The 12,846-nt window shown below is 47.6% G+C and overlaps 2 protein-coding genes across 3 annotated transcripts; one reads left to right on the plus strand and one right to left on the minus strand.

Moving 5' to 3' along the window:
* The first annotated feature begins 215 nt into the window (after positions 1 to 215).
* Positions 216 to 10,699, plus strand: nup155 (nucleoporin 155). Of its 2 annotated transcripts, none has more exons than XM_040197816.2 (34): positions 216 to 457; positions 711 to 878; positions 1,233 to 1,370; positions 1,502 to 1,598; positions 1,722 to 1,792; positions 1,877 to 1,969; positions 2,166 to 2,429; positions 2,517 to 2,590; positions 2,710 to 2,801; positions 2,900 to 2,997; positions 3,087 to 3,254; positions 3,398 to 3,498; positions 3,730 to 3,900; positions 3,999 to 4,109; positions 4,253 to 4,347; positions 4,443 to 4,528; positions 4,616 to 4,757; positions 4,930 to 4,996; positions 5,105 to 5,220; positions 5,490 to 5,593; positions 5,759 to 5,892; positions 6,080 to 6,271; positions 6,527 to 6,665; positions 6,747 to 6,882; positions 6,964 to 7,117; positions 7,209 to 7,313; positions 7,643 to 7,797; positions 7,986 to 8,115; positions 8,201 to 8,314; positions 8,408 to 8,528; positions 8,619 to 8,729; positions 9,070 to 9,206; positions 9,347 to 9,453; positions 9,811 to 10,699. In XM_040197816.2, the coding sequence occupies exons 2-34, from the start codon at positions 737 to 739 to the stop codon at positions 9,947 to 9,949; spliced, it is 4,104 nt and encodes a 1,367-aa protein (XP_040053750.2). In that variant the 5' UTR covers positions 216 to 457; positions 711 to 736; the 3' UTR covers positions 9,950 to 10,699. The 2 variants fall into 2 exon arrangements, with proteins under 2 accessions (XP_040053750.2, XP_077943929.1); XM_078087803.1 differs by having other exon boundaries at positions 225 to 360.
* A 712-nt stretch (positions 10,700 to 11,411) lies between these two features.
* Positions 11,412 to 12,752, minus strand: ora5 (olfactory receptor class A related 5). Its single transcript, XM_040197818.2, has one exon. It carries the CDS (start codon positions 12,645 to 12,647, stop codon positions 11,532 to 11,534), a length of 1,116 nt encoding a protein of 371 aa, XP_040053752.2. The 5' UTR covers positions 12,648 to 12,752; the 3' UTR covers positions 11,412 to 11,531.
* Between the last annotated feature and the right edge of the window lie 94 nt (positions 12,753 to 12,846).

A 12,846-nucleotide genomic window follows, 5' to 3' on the forward strand; every position in this document is an offset into this window, starting at 1 on the left:
AGCAACTTGTCCTATGCTAACCATTCCTATGTGAAACACAAAACGAGCAGTACTCGTGCACTATGAACCTGTGTTAAGCCAATTCATGTATAATACCTCTTCACAAAATACTACTGGAGTATGTTGAATCAACTGTTTCATTTACTTTATAAATTGTTTCTTACATCATTGTTTAAAGACACTTACAGTGTGCAGGATACAACATTCCAGCTGTTATTACATTGACCGCTGGATGGCAGCACAACCTTTCCGCTCGTCGCAGTCTGCCAAAATTGAGTAGACGAAGAAGAACATTTTTCACCGGATGGAAACCTTTCACCTCAGCCGCCGTGCATGAGGTTGGCGGGCTGCTAGTCGAATGTGTGTTTGATGTATTTCTTTAAATTCTGCCTCTCAACTAGTGAACAAACCTCCCGTGTCTTATAACGAACCATCCACGCGGAATCTTTCCAGTCGGGTAAAGCCACAAGTTGACTTTGAAACACTTTTATTTCCCACTTGGCTAGCTTTTAGCTAGCATGCTAAATAATAAGGTTTTCAAATCTAACGTTAGCAGTCGGCTAACTGACCGGCATTCTTCCACCGGCGCGCTAATATTAAACTGAACTAACCACCGGAGCTCTCCTTGCTCCTCGTAGGATACCTCGCCTTTCTTTGATGACGCTGTCGTCTAAACTCGACTCTAACATTTAAACTGAATAATCGTACAGGGCAGGTGAACGGCGGTAGCTCAGCCATGCCGTCCTGCGCCGGACCCAGCAGCCCGGCAGCGGCACTCGCAGAAGCGCTGGAGAACTCCTCCCGACTCATCGACCGACACCTGCAAGAGGACCGCTGCTTCCCCGACCTCTCGGAGCTGCTCAACGTCCCCTCGCACAGTGAGTCCCGCGCAGGGATGTGGCAGAAGAGAGTAACTTAAAGACCGCCACCATTTTTGTTGAAAGTATTCAGGAAAAAGAAGTATTGTGCCTGAAGTCTTTTCTCTTTTAATTTAAACTAAGCGACAAATGGGAGCAGAAAGAAAAGTATTGTTTGTTTAGATTAGATTCAACTTAATCGTCATTGCACAGGGTACAAGTACTGAGGCAACAGGAGTCGCAGCAATGTGTCTGATTGGAATAAAACTGCACCGTTTGTTCAATGATGGAATGTGTCTCTGTACGAGAGACGTGTATTACGATTGTGATTCAACATACGTGGACTCTAACCCGTGTTTTTTACTGTATCGATAGACATGCCGTCCCTCTCTGGCGTGTCGGACATGGACTACCCCCTCCAGGGTCCCGGGTTACTCAGTGTGCCGAATCTCCCAGAGCTCAGCGCCGTCCGCCGCGTCCCTCTGCCACCGGAGCTGGTGGAGCAGTTCAGCCGTATCCTCTTTGAAATGCTTTCACTCATAATGTACCATGAGGTTTCCATCTCGCATTCAGCAAAATAATGCCTACGGGTTCATCGTTTTGTTTTGAGCTGAATTGGAGTTTCAACTTAACCACTTTTACAGATATGCAATGTAACTGCATGATGGGAGTTTTTCCAGAGATCTGTCGGGCATGGCTCACTATTGACAATGACATCTTCATGTGGAATTATGAAGATGGGTGAGTAACGATTTACTTTAGATGTTAATAGTGTGCATTAACTGAGACCAACTGAATTACCTACTTGATTTTAATAAATAATACAATGCATTTTTCCTTTTATTTCCCTCTTAATGTTTGCAGAGGAGATGTGGCCTATTTCGATGGCCTCATTGAAACCATCCTGGCAGTGGGCCTTGTAAAACCAAAACAAGGTAAGTCTTAAACATTCGATGTCTGCAGGGTTTGAACATTTCCATTTATTTGTTTGAATAATGTGCATGTGTTTTTCCTCTTAGGGATTTTACAGCCACACATCCACTACCTCTTAGTATTGGCCACTTCGGTGGATGTAGTGATCCTTGGGCTGAGCTTCCCGCAGAGCCAGGCTGGTGAGTCCTTCCCACAACTCTTGCTTGTCTCTGCAAATGTGTACAAACGAGGGCCAAGTATTCTAAAGTGAGGCAAATGTGCAAGATAAGGACAGCTGCTGTACTATGACACTAATATTGTAACTTGCTTTGATATCGTCATTCACCTGCAGTGGTTCATCTGTAATCTTTGTGCGGCTCTTTTCTTTTGTTGCAGGCTTGAATGACAGCATGTCCGGTGGGATGCAGCTACTACCCGACCCCCTCTTCTCAATCCCCACAGACAACATCTACATCCTCACCGTCACCTCCACGGACCTGGGACGTATTTTCATGGCGGGAAAAGACGGCTGCCTCTACGAGATCGCGTACCAGGCCGAAGCAGGGTGGTTGAGTCAGCGCTGCCGAAAAATAAACCACTCCAAAAGCTCTCTGTCCTTCCTCGTCCCCTCTGTGCTCCAGTTCTCCTTCTCCGAAGACGGTGAGGAGAGGGTCCGCGGTTCCGCGGGGAAAGGGGCGTCTTTGGTTTGATTCAACTTGTAACGTTTGTGGTCCTCGTGCTCCGCAGACCCCATTGTGCAGATTGCCGTGGACAACTCCCGCAACACGCTGTTCACACGCTCCGAGAAAGGCGTCCTGCAGGTATGACGTTTGGGGGGGATGTCAGGTCAATATTTCTTGTGTGTGTGTGGCTGTTTGGTTAGCGGAGACAATGATGGGTCGTGATTGTAAGTGCGCTGTAAAGATGCTTGTTTATTTAGGTGTATGACCTGGGGGCTGACGGTCGCAGCATGAGTCGCGTAGCCACAATGTCACAGAACACCATCGTTGCTGCTGCAGGAAACATAGCCAGGTACGTCGTCCTCCGGTTATGTTTCTTTTACATCTGTCGTTAATAATCTTTTATAGAGGCATTTATTTTCTGTCTCTGAAACTCTCCCTTCTTTGCAGGACTATTGATCGGTCCGTCTTTAAGCCTGTCGTCCAGATCTCCGTGGTTGACAGATCAGAGTCCTCAGATTGTCACCTGCTGGCTGTCACTCATGCAGGTAAAGATTACGGAACACAAGCGAAGATGAGTGTAAAAACCGTTAGATGCGTGTAGTGTAATGTTCCTGTATACATTCTGTGTCTGTAGGGGTGCGTCTCTACTTCAGCACCACGCCATTTGCCCTTCCACACCAAAGGCACCTGGCGGTTCGACCTTGCCTGCTAGCTTTGGTCCACGTCCGTCTGCCTCCAGGCTTTTCTGCATCGTCTACCCTGCAGAAACCTACAAGAGTCCACAAGGCACTACACAGCAAAGGTAAACCTTTTTTTGTGTGCGCTATTTATCACAATGCCTCAATGGGAGTCAGACCCAATATTGTCTTTTAACCTTTTTAGTTAAGCTAATAATCCAGGTCTGTCTGTAATACCAGTTTGTCTACTCTCCGTTTAACCCTTCAGGTATTCTGTTAATGGCTGCTTCTGAGACGGAGGACAGTGACATTCTGTGGTGCATCAACCACGATTCCTTCCCCTTCAAGAAACCCTTGATGGAGACTCAGGTTGGCACAAAATAAACGTATAAGAAAATTGTAGAGGTCAGTTTAATGTCTCTTGCCAACATTTGTTGTTGCTCGCTATTGCTGATTACGCAAGTGCTTTTTAATCATCATTAACAGACCTCTGGTTTATATTTTATAGTCTGATTTCTTTTTTTACTGCCTAAAAACCAGGCTACACAGCTCAAAAGAAACCCTACAATATTCCTCTCGCTCTTGTGTCCTTTATTGCAGATGATGTCTAACGTAGACGGACATTCTTGGGCTCTTTGTGCCATAAATGAGGAGAGACCATCCAGGATTTGTACTCCTCTGAACAATGAACGGATCCCCATCACTGACTCACCCGTAGTGGTCCAGCAGCACAACATCCCTCCACAGAAGTTTGTCCTTCTCTCTGCAAAGGTTAAAACTGCCGCCGCCACTCATCGCGTTGCACACCCGCTGAGTGTGACAAAACGTTGTCTTGATTGCGTGTACTAAAAGGAGACTCCGTCCTGTAGGGGAGTCATATCTTTCAAAAACTGCGACCGGTAGACCAGCTCCGTCACCTGCTGGTGAGCGGCGCCGGTGGAGAAAGTGAAGAGGTTGAACGTTTCTTCAAGCTGCACAGGGTACGAAGCCAGACTATAAACTGATGTGTCCAATCTTCTTTAACGTGGCCTTTAGCCAGAACCGTAAGGCCTGCAGCCATGGACCGGGGGGTGCACGTGTATTTCTCTCGCACTGAATATTTGAATTGTTGTGTTCCGTGCAGGAAGAGCAGGCTTGTGCCGCGGCACTGATCCTGGCTTGCTCCAGCGCCGCTTCCGACCGAGAGGTTTCACAGTGGGCCACCAGAGCCTTCTTCAGGTCCGGTCGCATCGTTTACGCACGCTCACATTCACGCTCGCTCATCGGGTACATAAACTAACAGCTGTTCCTGTTGTCGCCGTCGTCCTGATCAGATATGGAGGAGAAGCACAGATGCGGTTCCCAGCAGCCATGTCTTCTCCCAGCACCGTTGGGCCCGTGATGAGCTCTCCCGCACCGGGTAAGTTATCAGTAAATATTCTGATGTCACTGAGGCAGATATAGACACCCTGCGTAAACTTACGTCACTTTGGTTGCTCTTCCACAGGCATCGTGCCCCCAGCTTTTGCGACGCCTTTCGCCCAAATGCACACTGGGTCTGTGCCCATCACGCCCATGTCCGCTGGCCCAGAGGTTATTTTCTCAGGGAAGCACAACGGCATCTGTGTCTACTTTGCTCGTATTCTCGGGTGAGTATATCACGGCGTTAGCTGTCACGTTGACTTATTTTGAATGTTTTCCAGGCGAGAGTCTGAATTAGATGAGTGTCTCTTCAGTCGGAGGTGTGGATGCTGACGTGTGAAGTTGGAGTCAAAACTGATCAACATGTCTTTCTTACCATTTCTCTGCCGGCCTTTACAGAAATATTTGGGACGGCAGTCTTGCGGTTGAGAAATGTATAAGCAGTGGAAATCAGACTGTCAGTATTGTAAGTATCATAAGTAACAACACATGGATTTATTTATTAGTGGGAATGTAGTTGTTGTTGTTTTTTTAATGCTAGAAGTAGTCAGTCACTCATCTCTTACGTCAACAGTTGGAAAGCAGCGTGGGGTCGTCTGAGCTGGAGTCTGTACTCATGGAGCTGTGCGGTTTGCGGGAGTTTCTTGACAAAAACTCTCAGTTCAGTCCGTCTGCTCTCGGTGCTGCGAGGTAAGAGCTCCTTTGATGTATTAAACTGTTAGTTCCAACATGCTCCTTATTCAGGTCCCTTTAGAATCTAGTCTGTATCATAACTCGTCAGACAAAGAAGAATGTCAAGAGAAAAATTTGAATAATGAAGCTCATAATGATTGGTATATTATCTCATTTCATCTTGTACCTTTTCCCTGCAAGAAACTGAAACCTGAAACAATATCAGTAGCTAGGTGTTGTTTCCCAACCCCCCCCCCCCCTGAAAAACATCTGTTCTTCCCTGTTAGTTTCTCCTCCCCTGCCAACCACCAGCAAAGGCTGCTGGGATTTATGCGTCCTGATGGCACCAGCTCTCAGCAAGTCCAGCAGGAGCTACAGAGGAAATATCACAGTGAGTTATGAGTGCAGGTTCTTCACATTGTTCTGAACATTTTCATGAGCGGTTATACCGCAAATATCAATGGTATTATTAATCAAGCAAATAAGAGGCTCTGATGTAGAAAAGGTCACTTCACTGACATCATACCCCTTGTACATTTTGTCTCTGTGTGAATAGCCAAGGCTCAGGTCTATGAGAAAGTGTCCCTGCAGGGCATCCAGCAGCTGGTGCATCGCTCTTATCAGACTCTGTCCCTCCTGAAGCTTCTCTGTGATCATCAGTTCAGCCTCATTATGTCTGAGCTGCCAAAGGTACACATGTGCACCAACTCCTCTGCCGCAGTAGGGCATGTCCATTGTTGCTGCTGTACTCCTCCACAGGCCTTCGTCTATGTCATACCTTTTTTGTTTTCAGCCGTAAAGCCGGTGGACCGTGTGAGCAATCCCATTATTTCTCCCATTGCTCACTTTGATTTTCTTTCCTGTCTGTTTTCTGTAGGAATTTCAAGAGCAGATGAAGGGAGCGAGTTTTAAGGATGTAGTAATCAGGGGCAAGGAGCTGTCTGGCTCGCTCATCACGGCCCTCATTAATGTCTACATCAAAGATAATGCCTCCGTGGAAGCCATCAGCAATCACCTGCGCGACATCTGCCCCCTGCTGTACAGCAGCGACGACAGCGTTTGCTCCAAGGTACAAACTTTCCTTTTTTTTTTAAGCTTACTTTTCTTAATCTATTTAAAAAGGTACTACATATAAATAAATATGCCACACTTTTATACAGCTACAGGGTTCTGCAATTAAAGTTTTATTGCCGTCTTGGTGCTTAAATTTTCTCGCTATCTTCAAGATAACTCAAGGGGCATCGCAGCCATTAAAAGGTATTGATTTTCCCACATTGATCCGCGTGTCTTGATCCGGAATTTGTTGCTTTTGTCTCCCACTCAGGCTAATGAGCTGCTGCAGAGCTCCAAGCAGATTCAGAGTAAAGCAGACAAAGAGCGCACGCTGAGGGAGTCTCTACGTCTCTATCAGCAGATCAGCCAACACACCGACCTGCCGCTGGTCTGCTCTCAGTACCGGCAAGGTGGGCACACACGAGACGTACTTTAGTCAAACGAGGCTGTTGTTTATTTTTGCGACACTAATGCCGTCGCATCGCCCGCAGTGCGTTTCTACGAGGGCGTCCTCGAGCTGTGCCTTACAGCCGCAGACAAGAAGGACCCCCAGAGACTGGGGCCGCACTTCTACAAGAACGGCGAGCCTGAGGAGGACGGAGTGGGCCAGCAGGCCTTCCATGAAAGGTAACGTGTGGCAGATCAGCATCGTCGATTGCCATTTCGGACAAACATTTCACCCCGTCCCCCTTGCTCTGTCTGCTCCAGGCTTTTATGTTATAAGTGCATCACGGACACCATGCAGGAGCTGGTGAACCAGAGCAAAGCCGCCCCTCAGTCCCCCAGCGTCCCTAAGCAGCCCGGGCCTCCCGTCATGACCTCCGACCCCAACATGCTCAGCAACGAAGAAGCCACAGCTCACGTGAGAAAGAAGTTGCCGGTGGACGCGTACTTCTTGCCAGAGCCGTGCCGATGATGTGCATTATTTACGGAGATGTGTTTTCCCCTTGTAGTTTGAGCAGATTCTGGGTCTGGCTCAGCGGTCTCAGGACGAGCTGTTTCACATCGCTCTGTACAACTGGCTGATTCAGGCCGACCTGACGGACAAGTTACTCGAGGTAAGAGTCGCTGTCCATATGTGCTTTTCTTTTCTATTTCCCTGTAAAGGAGTAATGGGTTAACACTACAGGAATGAATATATAATGAAGATTCACACAACCAAAGCGAAAACTGACTTTACGAACTTACTGGCTGCAGCACGTTGTTTACGTCTAATAACAAATCTTTGTCATATTTATGATTTATTACAGTAAATAAAAGGCTTCTTTCACCCTCATTGTTTTTTAAAAATAAATAACTACATCATACAGATCTAGTTCTTATCCCGTTGAATTGACATAATTACGTGTCCTGATAGCTTCCCTGTTGTCTGTCCTCCGTCGTCCAGGTGAATTCTCTGTACCTGGAGGAACACCTGATGCACATGATCAAGCAGGACCAGAGTAAAGTGCACAATATGGACCTGCTGTGGCGCTACTACGAGAAGAACCGGAACTTTGGAAAGGCAGCTCACGTACTGGCCCGTCTCGCTGACATGCACAGGTTTGGACTCGCTGGACAATCTGTTTCTTTCTGGTACATTTGACGTTTCCAGTCTCCACCAAAAACATTTACGAACGACTTCTGACTCTTCCTAGAGTCCGGTGGCCTTACGTACCCTCTATGCATTCATGACCTTTTTCTAATTATTATTTAAAGTGAAGACGATGGGATGTTCTCTGTTTAAGCAGCACTGAGATCTCATTAAAGCAACGTTTGGAGTACATCGCTAGAGCCATCCTGTCTGCCAAGAGTTCCTCGTGCATCTCCGCTCAGGCCTCCGATGGAGAGTTCCTCCACGAGCTGGAGGAAAAGATGGAGGTGCGTACGTGCTTGTGTTTGCGGCTAAAGTCATCCAGCAGTGATTCGGCATTGTGACCACTGTGTTTTTGGTTCCTCTCCCCAGCTGGTGCGTATCCAAGTGCATATCCAGGACACCCTGATTAGACAGTACTCCCATCATCCCTCAGTGAAAAATGTCATCTCCCAGTTGGATTCAGAGCTCATGGACATCACCAAGGTAACGTGCAGCAGTGGAACCATTTGCGGTTGGAGATATTAACAAGGAAAGGGATAATATTCGTAAATGCGCAACGTGTGTTTTCTGGCGTAGCTCTACGGGGAGTTTGCGGACCATTTCAAATTGTCTGAGTGCAAGTTGGCCATCATCCACTGTGCGGGACACTCTGACCCAATCCTGGTGCACTCGCTGTGGCAAGAGATCATGGAGAAAGGCAAGTGAAGCCCAAACCCCCACTTTTCCCTCAGATGTGCTTCCTATGCCACGCATGAGGTCAGTGATGATGGGTATTTGTCTTGTGCAGAGCTGGGAGACTCTGTCGCGATGAGTCCAGCAGACAGGATGAGGTCGCTCAGTTTGAAACTGGTATCGCTGGGGAAGATTTACGCCGCAACACCGAGATATTTCCCCCTGGGTAAGTACTCCTGTCGTCCCGAGGCCCATGTTCGGCTCTCCTCTCGTTTCCGGCTGATCACTAATTTGTCAACAGTAATGTAATTAGACTTCCCCGTTGCCTCATTTATGTCTGGTGGTGCGGGCCTGCGGGGCCGTGCTGGTGCTCTAGGCGATTGCCTAATCATCCTCTCGTTACAACCAGCTTGTTCGAACTTGTCTTCTCTGTGGAGACGACAACCTGTTTGAAACGCATCCTTGGCGCTTGTATGCACAGAATCAATGTCAGACCCCCTTCCCGAGATGTACAAGTGCTGACTATGCAATGCTTACAAGTGCCGATGTGTCCTTTTTGATTGCAGAGTTCCTCGTAAAGTTTTTAGAGCAGGAGGTGTGTCTGCTGAACTGGGACGTGGGCTTCGTCACCTCCACCATGCAGGAGATCGGCGTGCAGTTGCCGCGTCTCCTGGAGGTTTACGACCAACTCTTTAAAACTCGGGTACGGTCGCTTCAGATCATCGTATGTCAAAGAATCTACCCTTGTCCTTGGTAGCTTGATGCACAGAAGTCTAAGCAACAGCTTTCTGTGGATTGAGGGTTAATAATCCACCAATCTCCCTCATCCCCTCTGGTCTCTAGGATCCTTGTTGGCAGCGGCTGAAGAAACCTCTCCACTTGGTGGAGTGCATCCACGTGCTTCTGTCGGGATACGTGGATGATCCCAGCAGAGTACCAACCTATGACAGGTAATCCCTGCCTGAGCTGTGCCGCTAGTGGGCGCTGTTGTCTCTGGCTTGTTTTAGGCTAATGACGCATACATCCCGCAGCACAAGTGAGACATGGACTCCCCACTGCTTTTTTTTTTTTTTTTTTTGTAAACAGTGTTTAGATACAAACCTTCTACATCGGAAGAGAAATGCTTAACAAGCGGTTTGATGAACGCAGAGCGTTTTGCTTAATGGTAACTCTGGTGTGATCAGCAAAATGATGGCCATTGGGCTCAATCACATGTGTGCCATCACCACACGGCAGATAAGAGGATATCAAAACTTCACGATACTTTAAATTTAAATCCGCATTTAACTTGTTTTCTCTCCCGTCAGACGCCGGTTCACCAACGTGTGTCTCGACGACATCTGTGGATACCTGGTGGAGCTGCAGTCTCTGAGCCCAAACGCGGCCCTCCAGCAAACCATCGGCAACTTCAAGTCACTGCAGGCGAAGCTGGAGAAGCTCCACTGACTCTTCCAGTGACGCCATTCACAGGCCGTCTGCATCTCACACGGTTGGCCTTAAACGAAACACACACACACACACACACACACACGCAGTCTCAACACCGTGTGTGTATCCCCCAGTAGTCTTTGCCTCTTTTTGCTCGTTGTTAAGGGGCAGAGGGAGCAGATGTCTGTAATGGCTTCTGATAAAGAAGAGGAAGACGGAGGAAACCAGTTTTATAACTTATTTAATACATTTTGTTAAGGATCCAAACATGCTGAAACACAACTACACAAAGAAACGCGGTTGGTTATTTGCATTGTGTGCAAATATCTTTGTCTCAAAGATGGATAGCTAAAAGAATTACACGATATTTGAGTTCCTTGTGTTGATAAAAACATGAAATCTGAATTTTAGTGCTGAGTTTTCACGTTTCAATTTTTGTTTAAATCTAATTTCAAAAGACGTCTCACTAAAGCCTTTTGATCACAGTTGAATACTTTTTTCTGCGTTTGCCTCCAAACAAACCGTTCCAGACGTTGTAATTATGTACATAACGGCCATAATGTTTTCTCTGCTGCCAAAGGTCATGCTCACACACTGAAACAGTTTCTTTTTCATGTTTATTATTTAGAGTGAGTTTTTTTCTCTTGGCAGGAAACATTTAACAGTGATTTTGTGATTGTTTCAAGTGCGCAACACATTTTTAACCAGGAGCAGTTCAGTGCTATACTGCAAAAAAATAAATAAAAACATTTTTATGAAGAAATAAAACGTGTTATTTGTGTTCGAGGAACATTTTTACAGGAAGTAGTTGTTACCTGCAACCCATCAAACCCACGTTCTTGGTTACAGATTTTACAAGTAATTGGCGAGATTGCCTTTGGTTAAAATGTTGCGCTGCAGAGGGAGTACAATAATGGACTTCACTAATTGTTTACATAATTATGTTTAATTGAAAAGCGCACATATGTTTTTCCTGCTGTCATCACAAAACAAATTGCTGCATTAATTGATTTCATTTTTTCCGCCAATTTGCTCTGCACGATTATGAGCAATTATGCTGAATTTCTAATTAGCCTTAAAAAAAAACTAGATTTCTTACTTGATACGGGATTGTTTCTCTTAACGTCAGTGAGTCAGTACATTTATATTATACATGACGTTTACCATGTGAGACTGAGGTAATGTTCTTTACATGTTAATCTTTAGGAATGCAGCCACAGTCATTTCTATCTTTCCTTTAGTTATTTGAAATGTGAGAAGCAATACATTTTTACCTGCTGTGATGAGTTTCTTTACATTGTGTTTGACAAAGAAAACATTTTACATAGCTTTTCAAAATAAAGTTACAAGGTGCCCCCTCCCCCAGATAAAATAACTAAACATGAGTATAATTGGGAATTTTCCGCCAATAAATGTATCTCAGTCGACTAATTAATTCGGCCAGTTCTTAAAACAAAATATATGAGATGTTGGCTGTTAATTGGTTTTCTTGTCAACCCCGTCCTCTTTCATCCCGTCTCTTCTACAGTTCCTTGTTCAAGTAAAGGACACTTATATTTACTCTTAACTGATTTGGATCCTGCACGTAATGTGCACCTTTCTACCTTCTGCACGGGCAACCAAGCTTTTTCACTCCGTACAAGAATATGTAGGGGATGATGCAGGTGTAGGAGGCTGCAATGTAGCTGGCCACCTCCACCAGCATCGACGACGTGTGGATGTTGTTGCTGATGCGCAGCAGCAGATGAGTCAGCCAGCAGACCAGGAACACCGCGGCTACAGCCACCACGCTCTTGGCCGCTCTCACCTGAGTGCCCGAGCTCGTCTTCGCCCGCGTCTGGCTCGGCCTGCCGGGTCCTTCCGGAGCTCCGCCCCCGCTGTACGTGTCCCCGACGAGGGTCCCGCCGTGACCCGGCGACCCTCCGGTGGGACGCGCTGAAGCGGGCACGCCGGTGTAAATGTCCGTTAGGGACGAAGGATCTTTTGGATCTTCAGTGGGGCCCGGACCAGACGCGGTGCCGGCCACGCCGCCGTCCCTCCCTCCGCCGCTCTTGTTTTCCCCCTCCTCGCTAGCGCCAGAGCTGTGACCCTGTACGCGTTGCTTGTTTCGCAGCAGAGTGACGACAATCTGTGCACTGGCGAACACCAGCCCAGCGAGCGGGAGAGCGTTCGCCAGGGTTAAATAAAAGATCTCGTAGGTCTGCCTGGCCACCGCGCTGGGGAAGACGTCCACGCAGTCCACTTTGCTCCCGTTTCGCCCCTCCACCGCCACGAAGAACACGTGAGGGATGCTGAAGACCGCTGCCACCGTCCAGCTCCCGGCCAGCAGGCAGCCCACCAGGCACAGGCGGTCCAGCTGCACCGGAGCACCGCCGCGCTTCAGGGAGCCCACCAGCTTCTGGTGCCAGAACACGCTGATGAAGAAGGTCGAGTAGATGCTGCTGGTCTCTGAGAGGTCGGCGCAGAAACGAAAGGCGGCGCAGAAGGTCTCCCCCAGGAACCAGTGTCCGGCGAAGTCCGCCACGGTGTCGGGCAGGTCCACCAGGTAGTTTGTGATGAGGTTGGAGACGGCCAGGTTGATGAAAAGCACCTCGTTGGTGCGGATGCTAGATTTGTGGCCGGGCAGCGAGCGTATGGCCAGCCAGTTGTTCCCCAGGATCCCTGCCAGGAACATGAGTGCTCTGATGAGGGATTCGATCCAGCCTTCTGCGTCCATCGCTACGCCTGATCAGGGGACAACTTGGTCTCGCACGAAGCTCGTGGATGTGGGACGCTTTGGTCTTTTAGGCCTTTATAGAGGAGGGTTTGAAGGAAGACCCAATCACACAGCAGAGTTTTCTTTAGTCTCGCTTGTCACTTTTTCCCCTCAGGGAGCCTCCATCATGTAGTCACACTGAGGTGGATGTGTATCTTTC

This window comes from Gasterosteus aculeatus, chromosome 14, assembly GCF_964276395.1.
Source record: "Gasterosteus aculeatus chromosome 14, fGasAcu3.hap1.1, whole genome shotgun sequence".
In the NCBI taxonomy this organism is placed as follows: Eukaryota; Metazoa; Chordata; class Actinopteri; order Perciformes; family Gasterosteidae; genus Gasterosteus; species Gasterosteus aculeatus.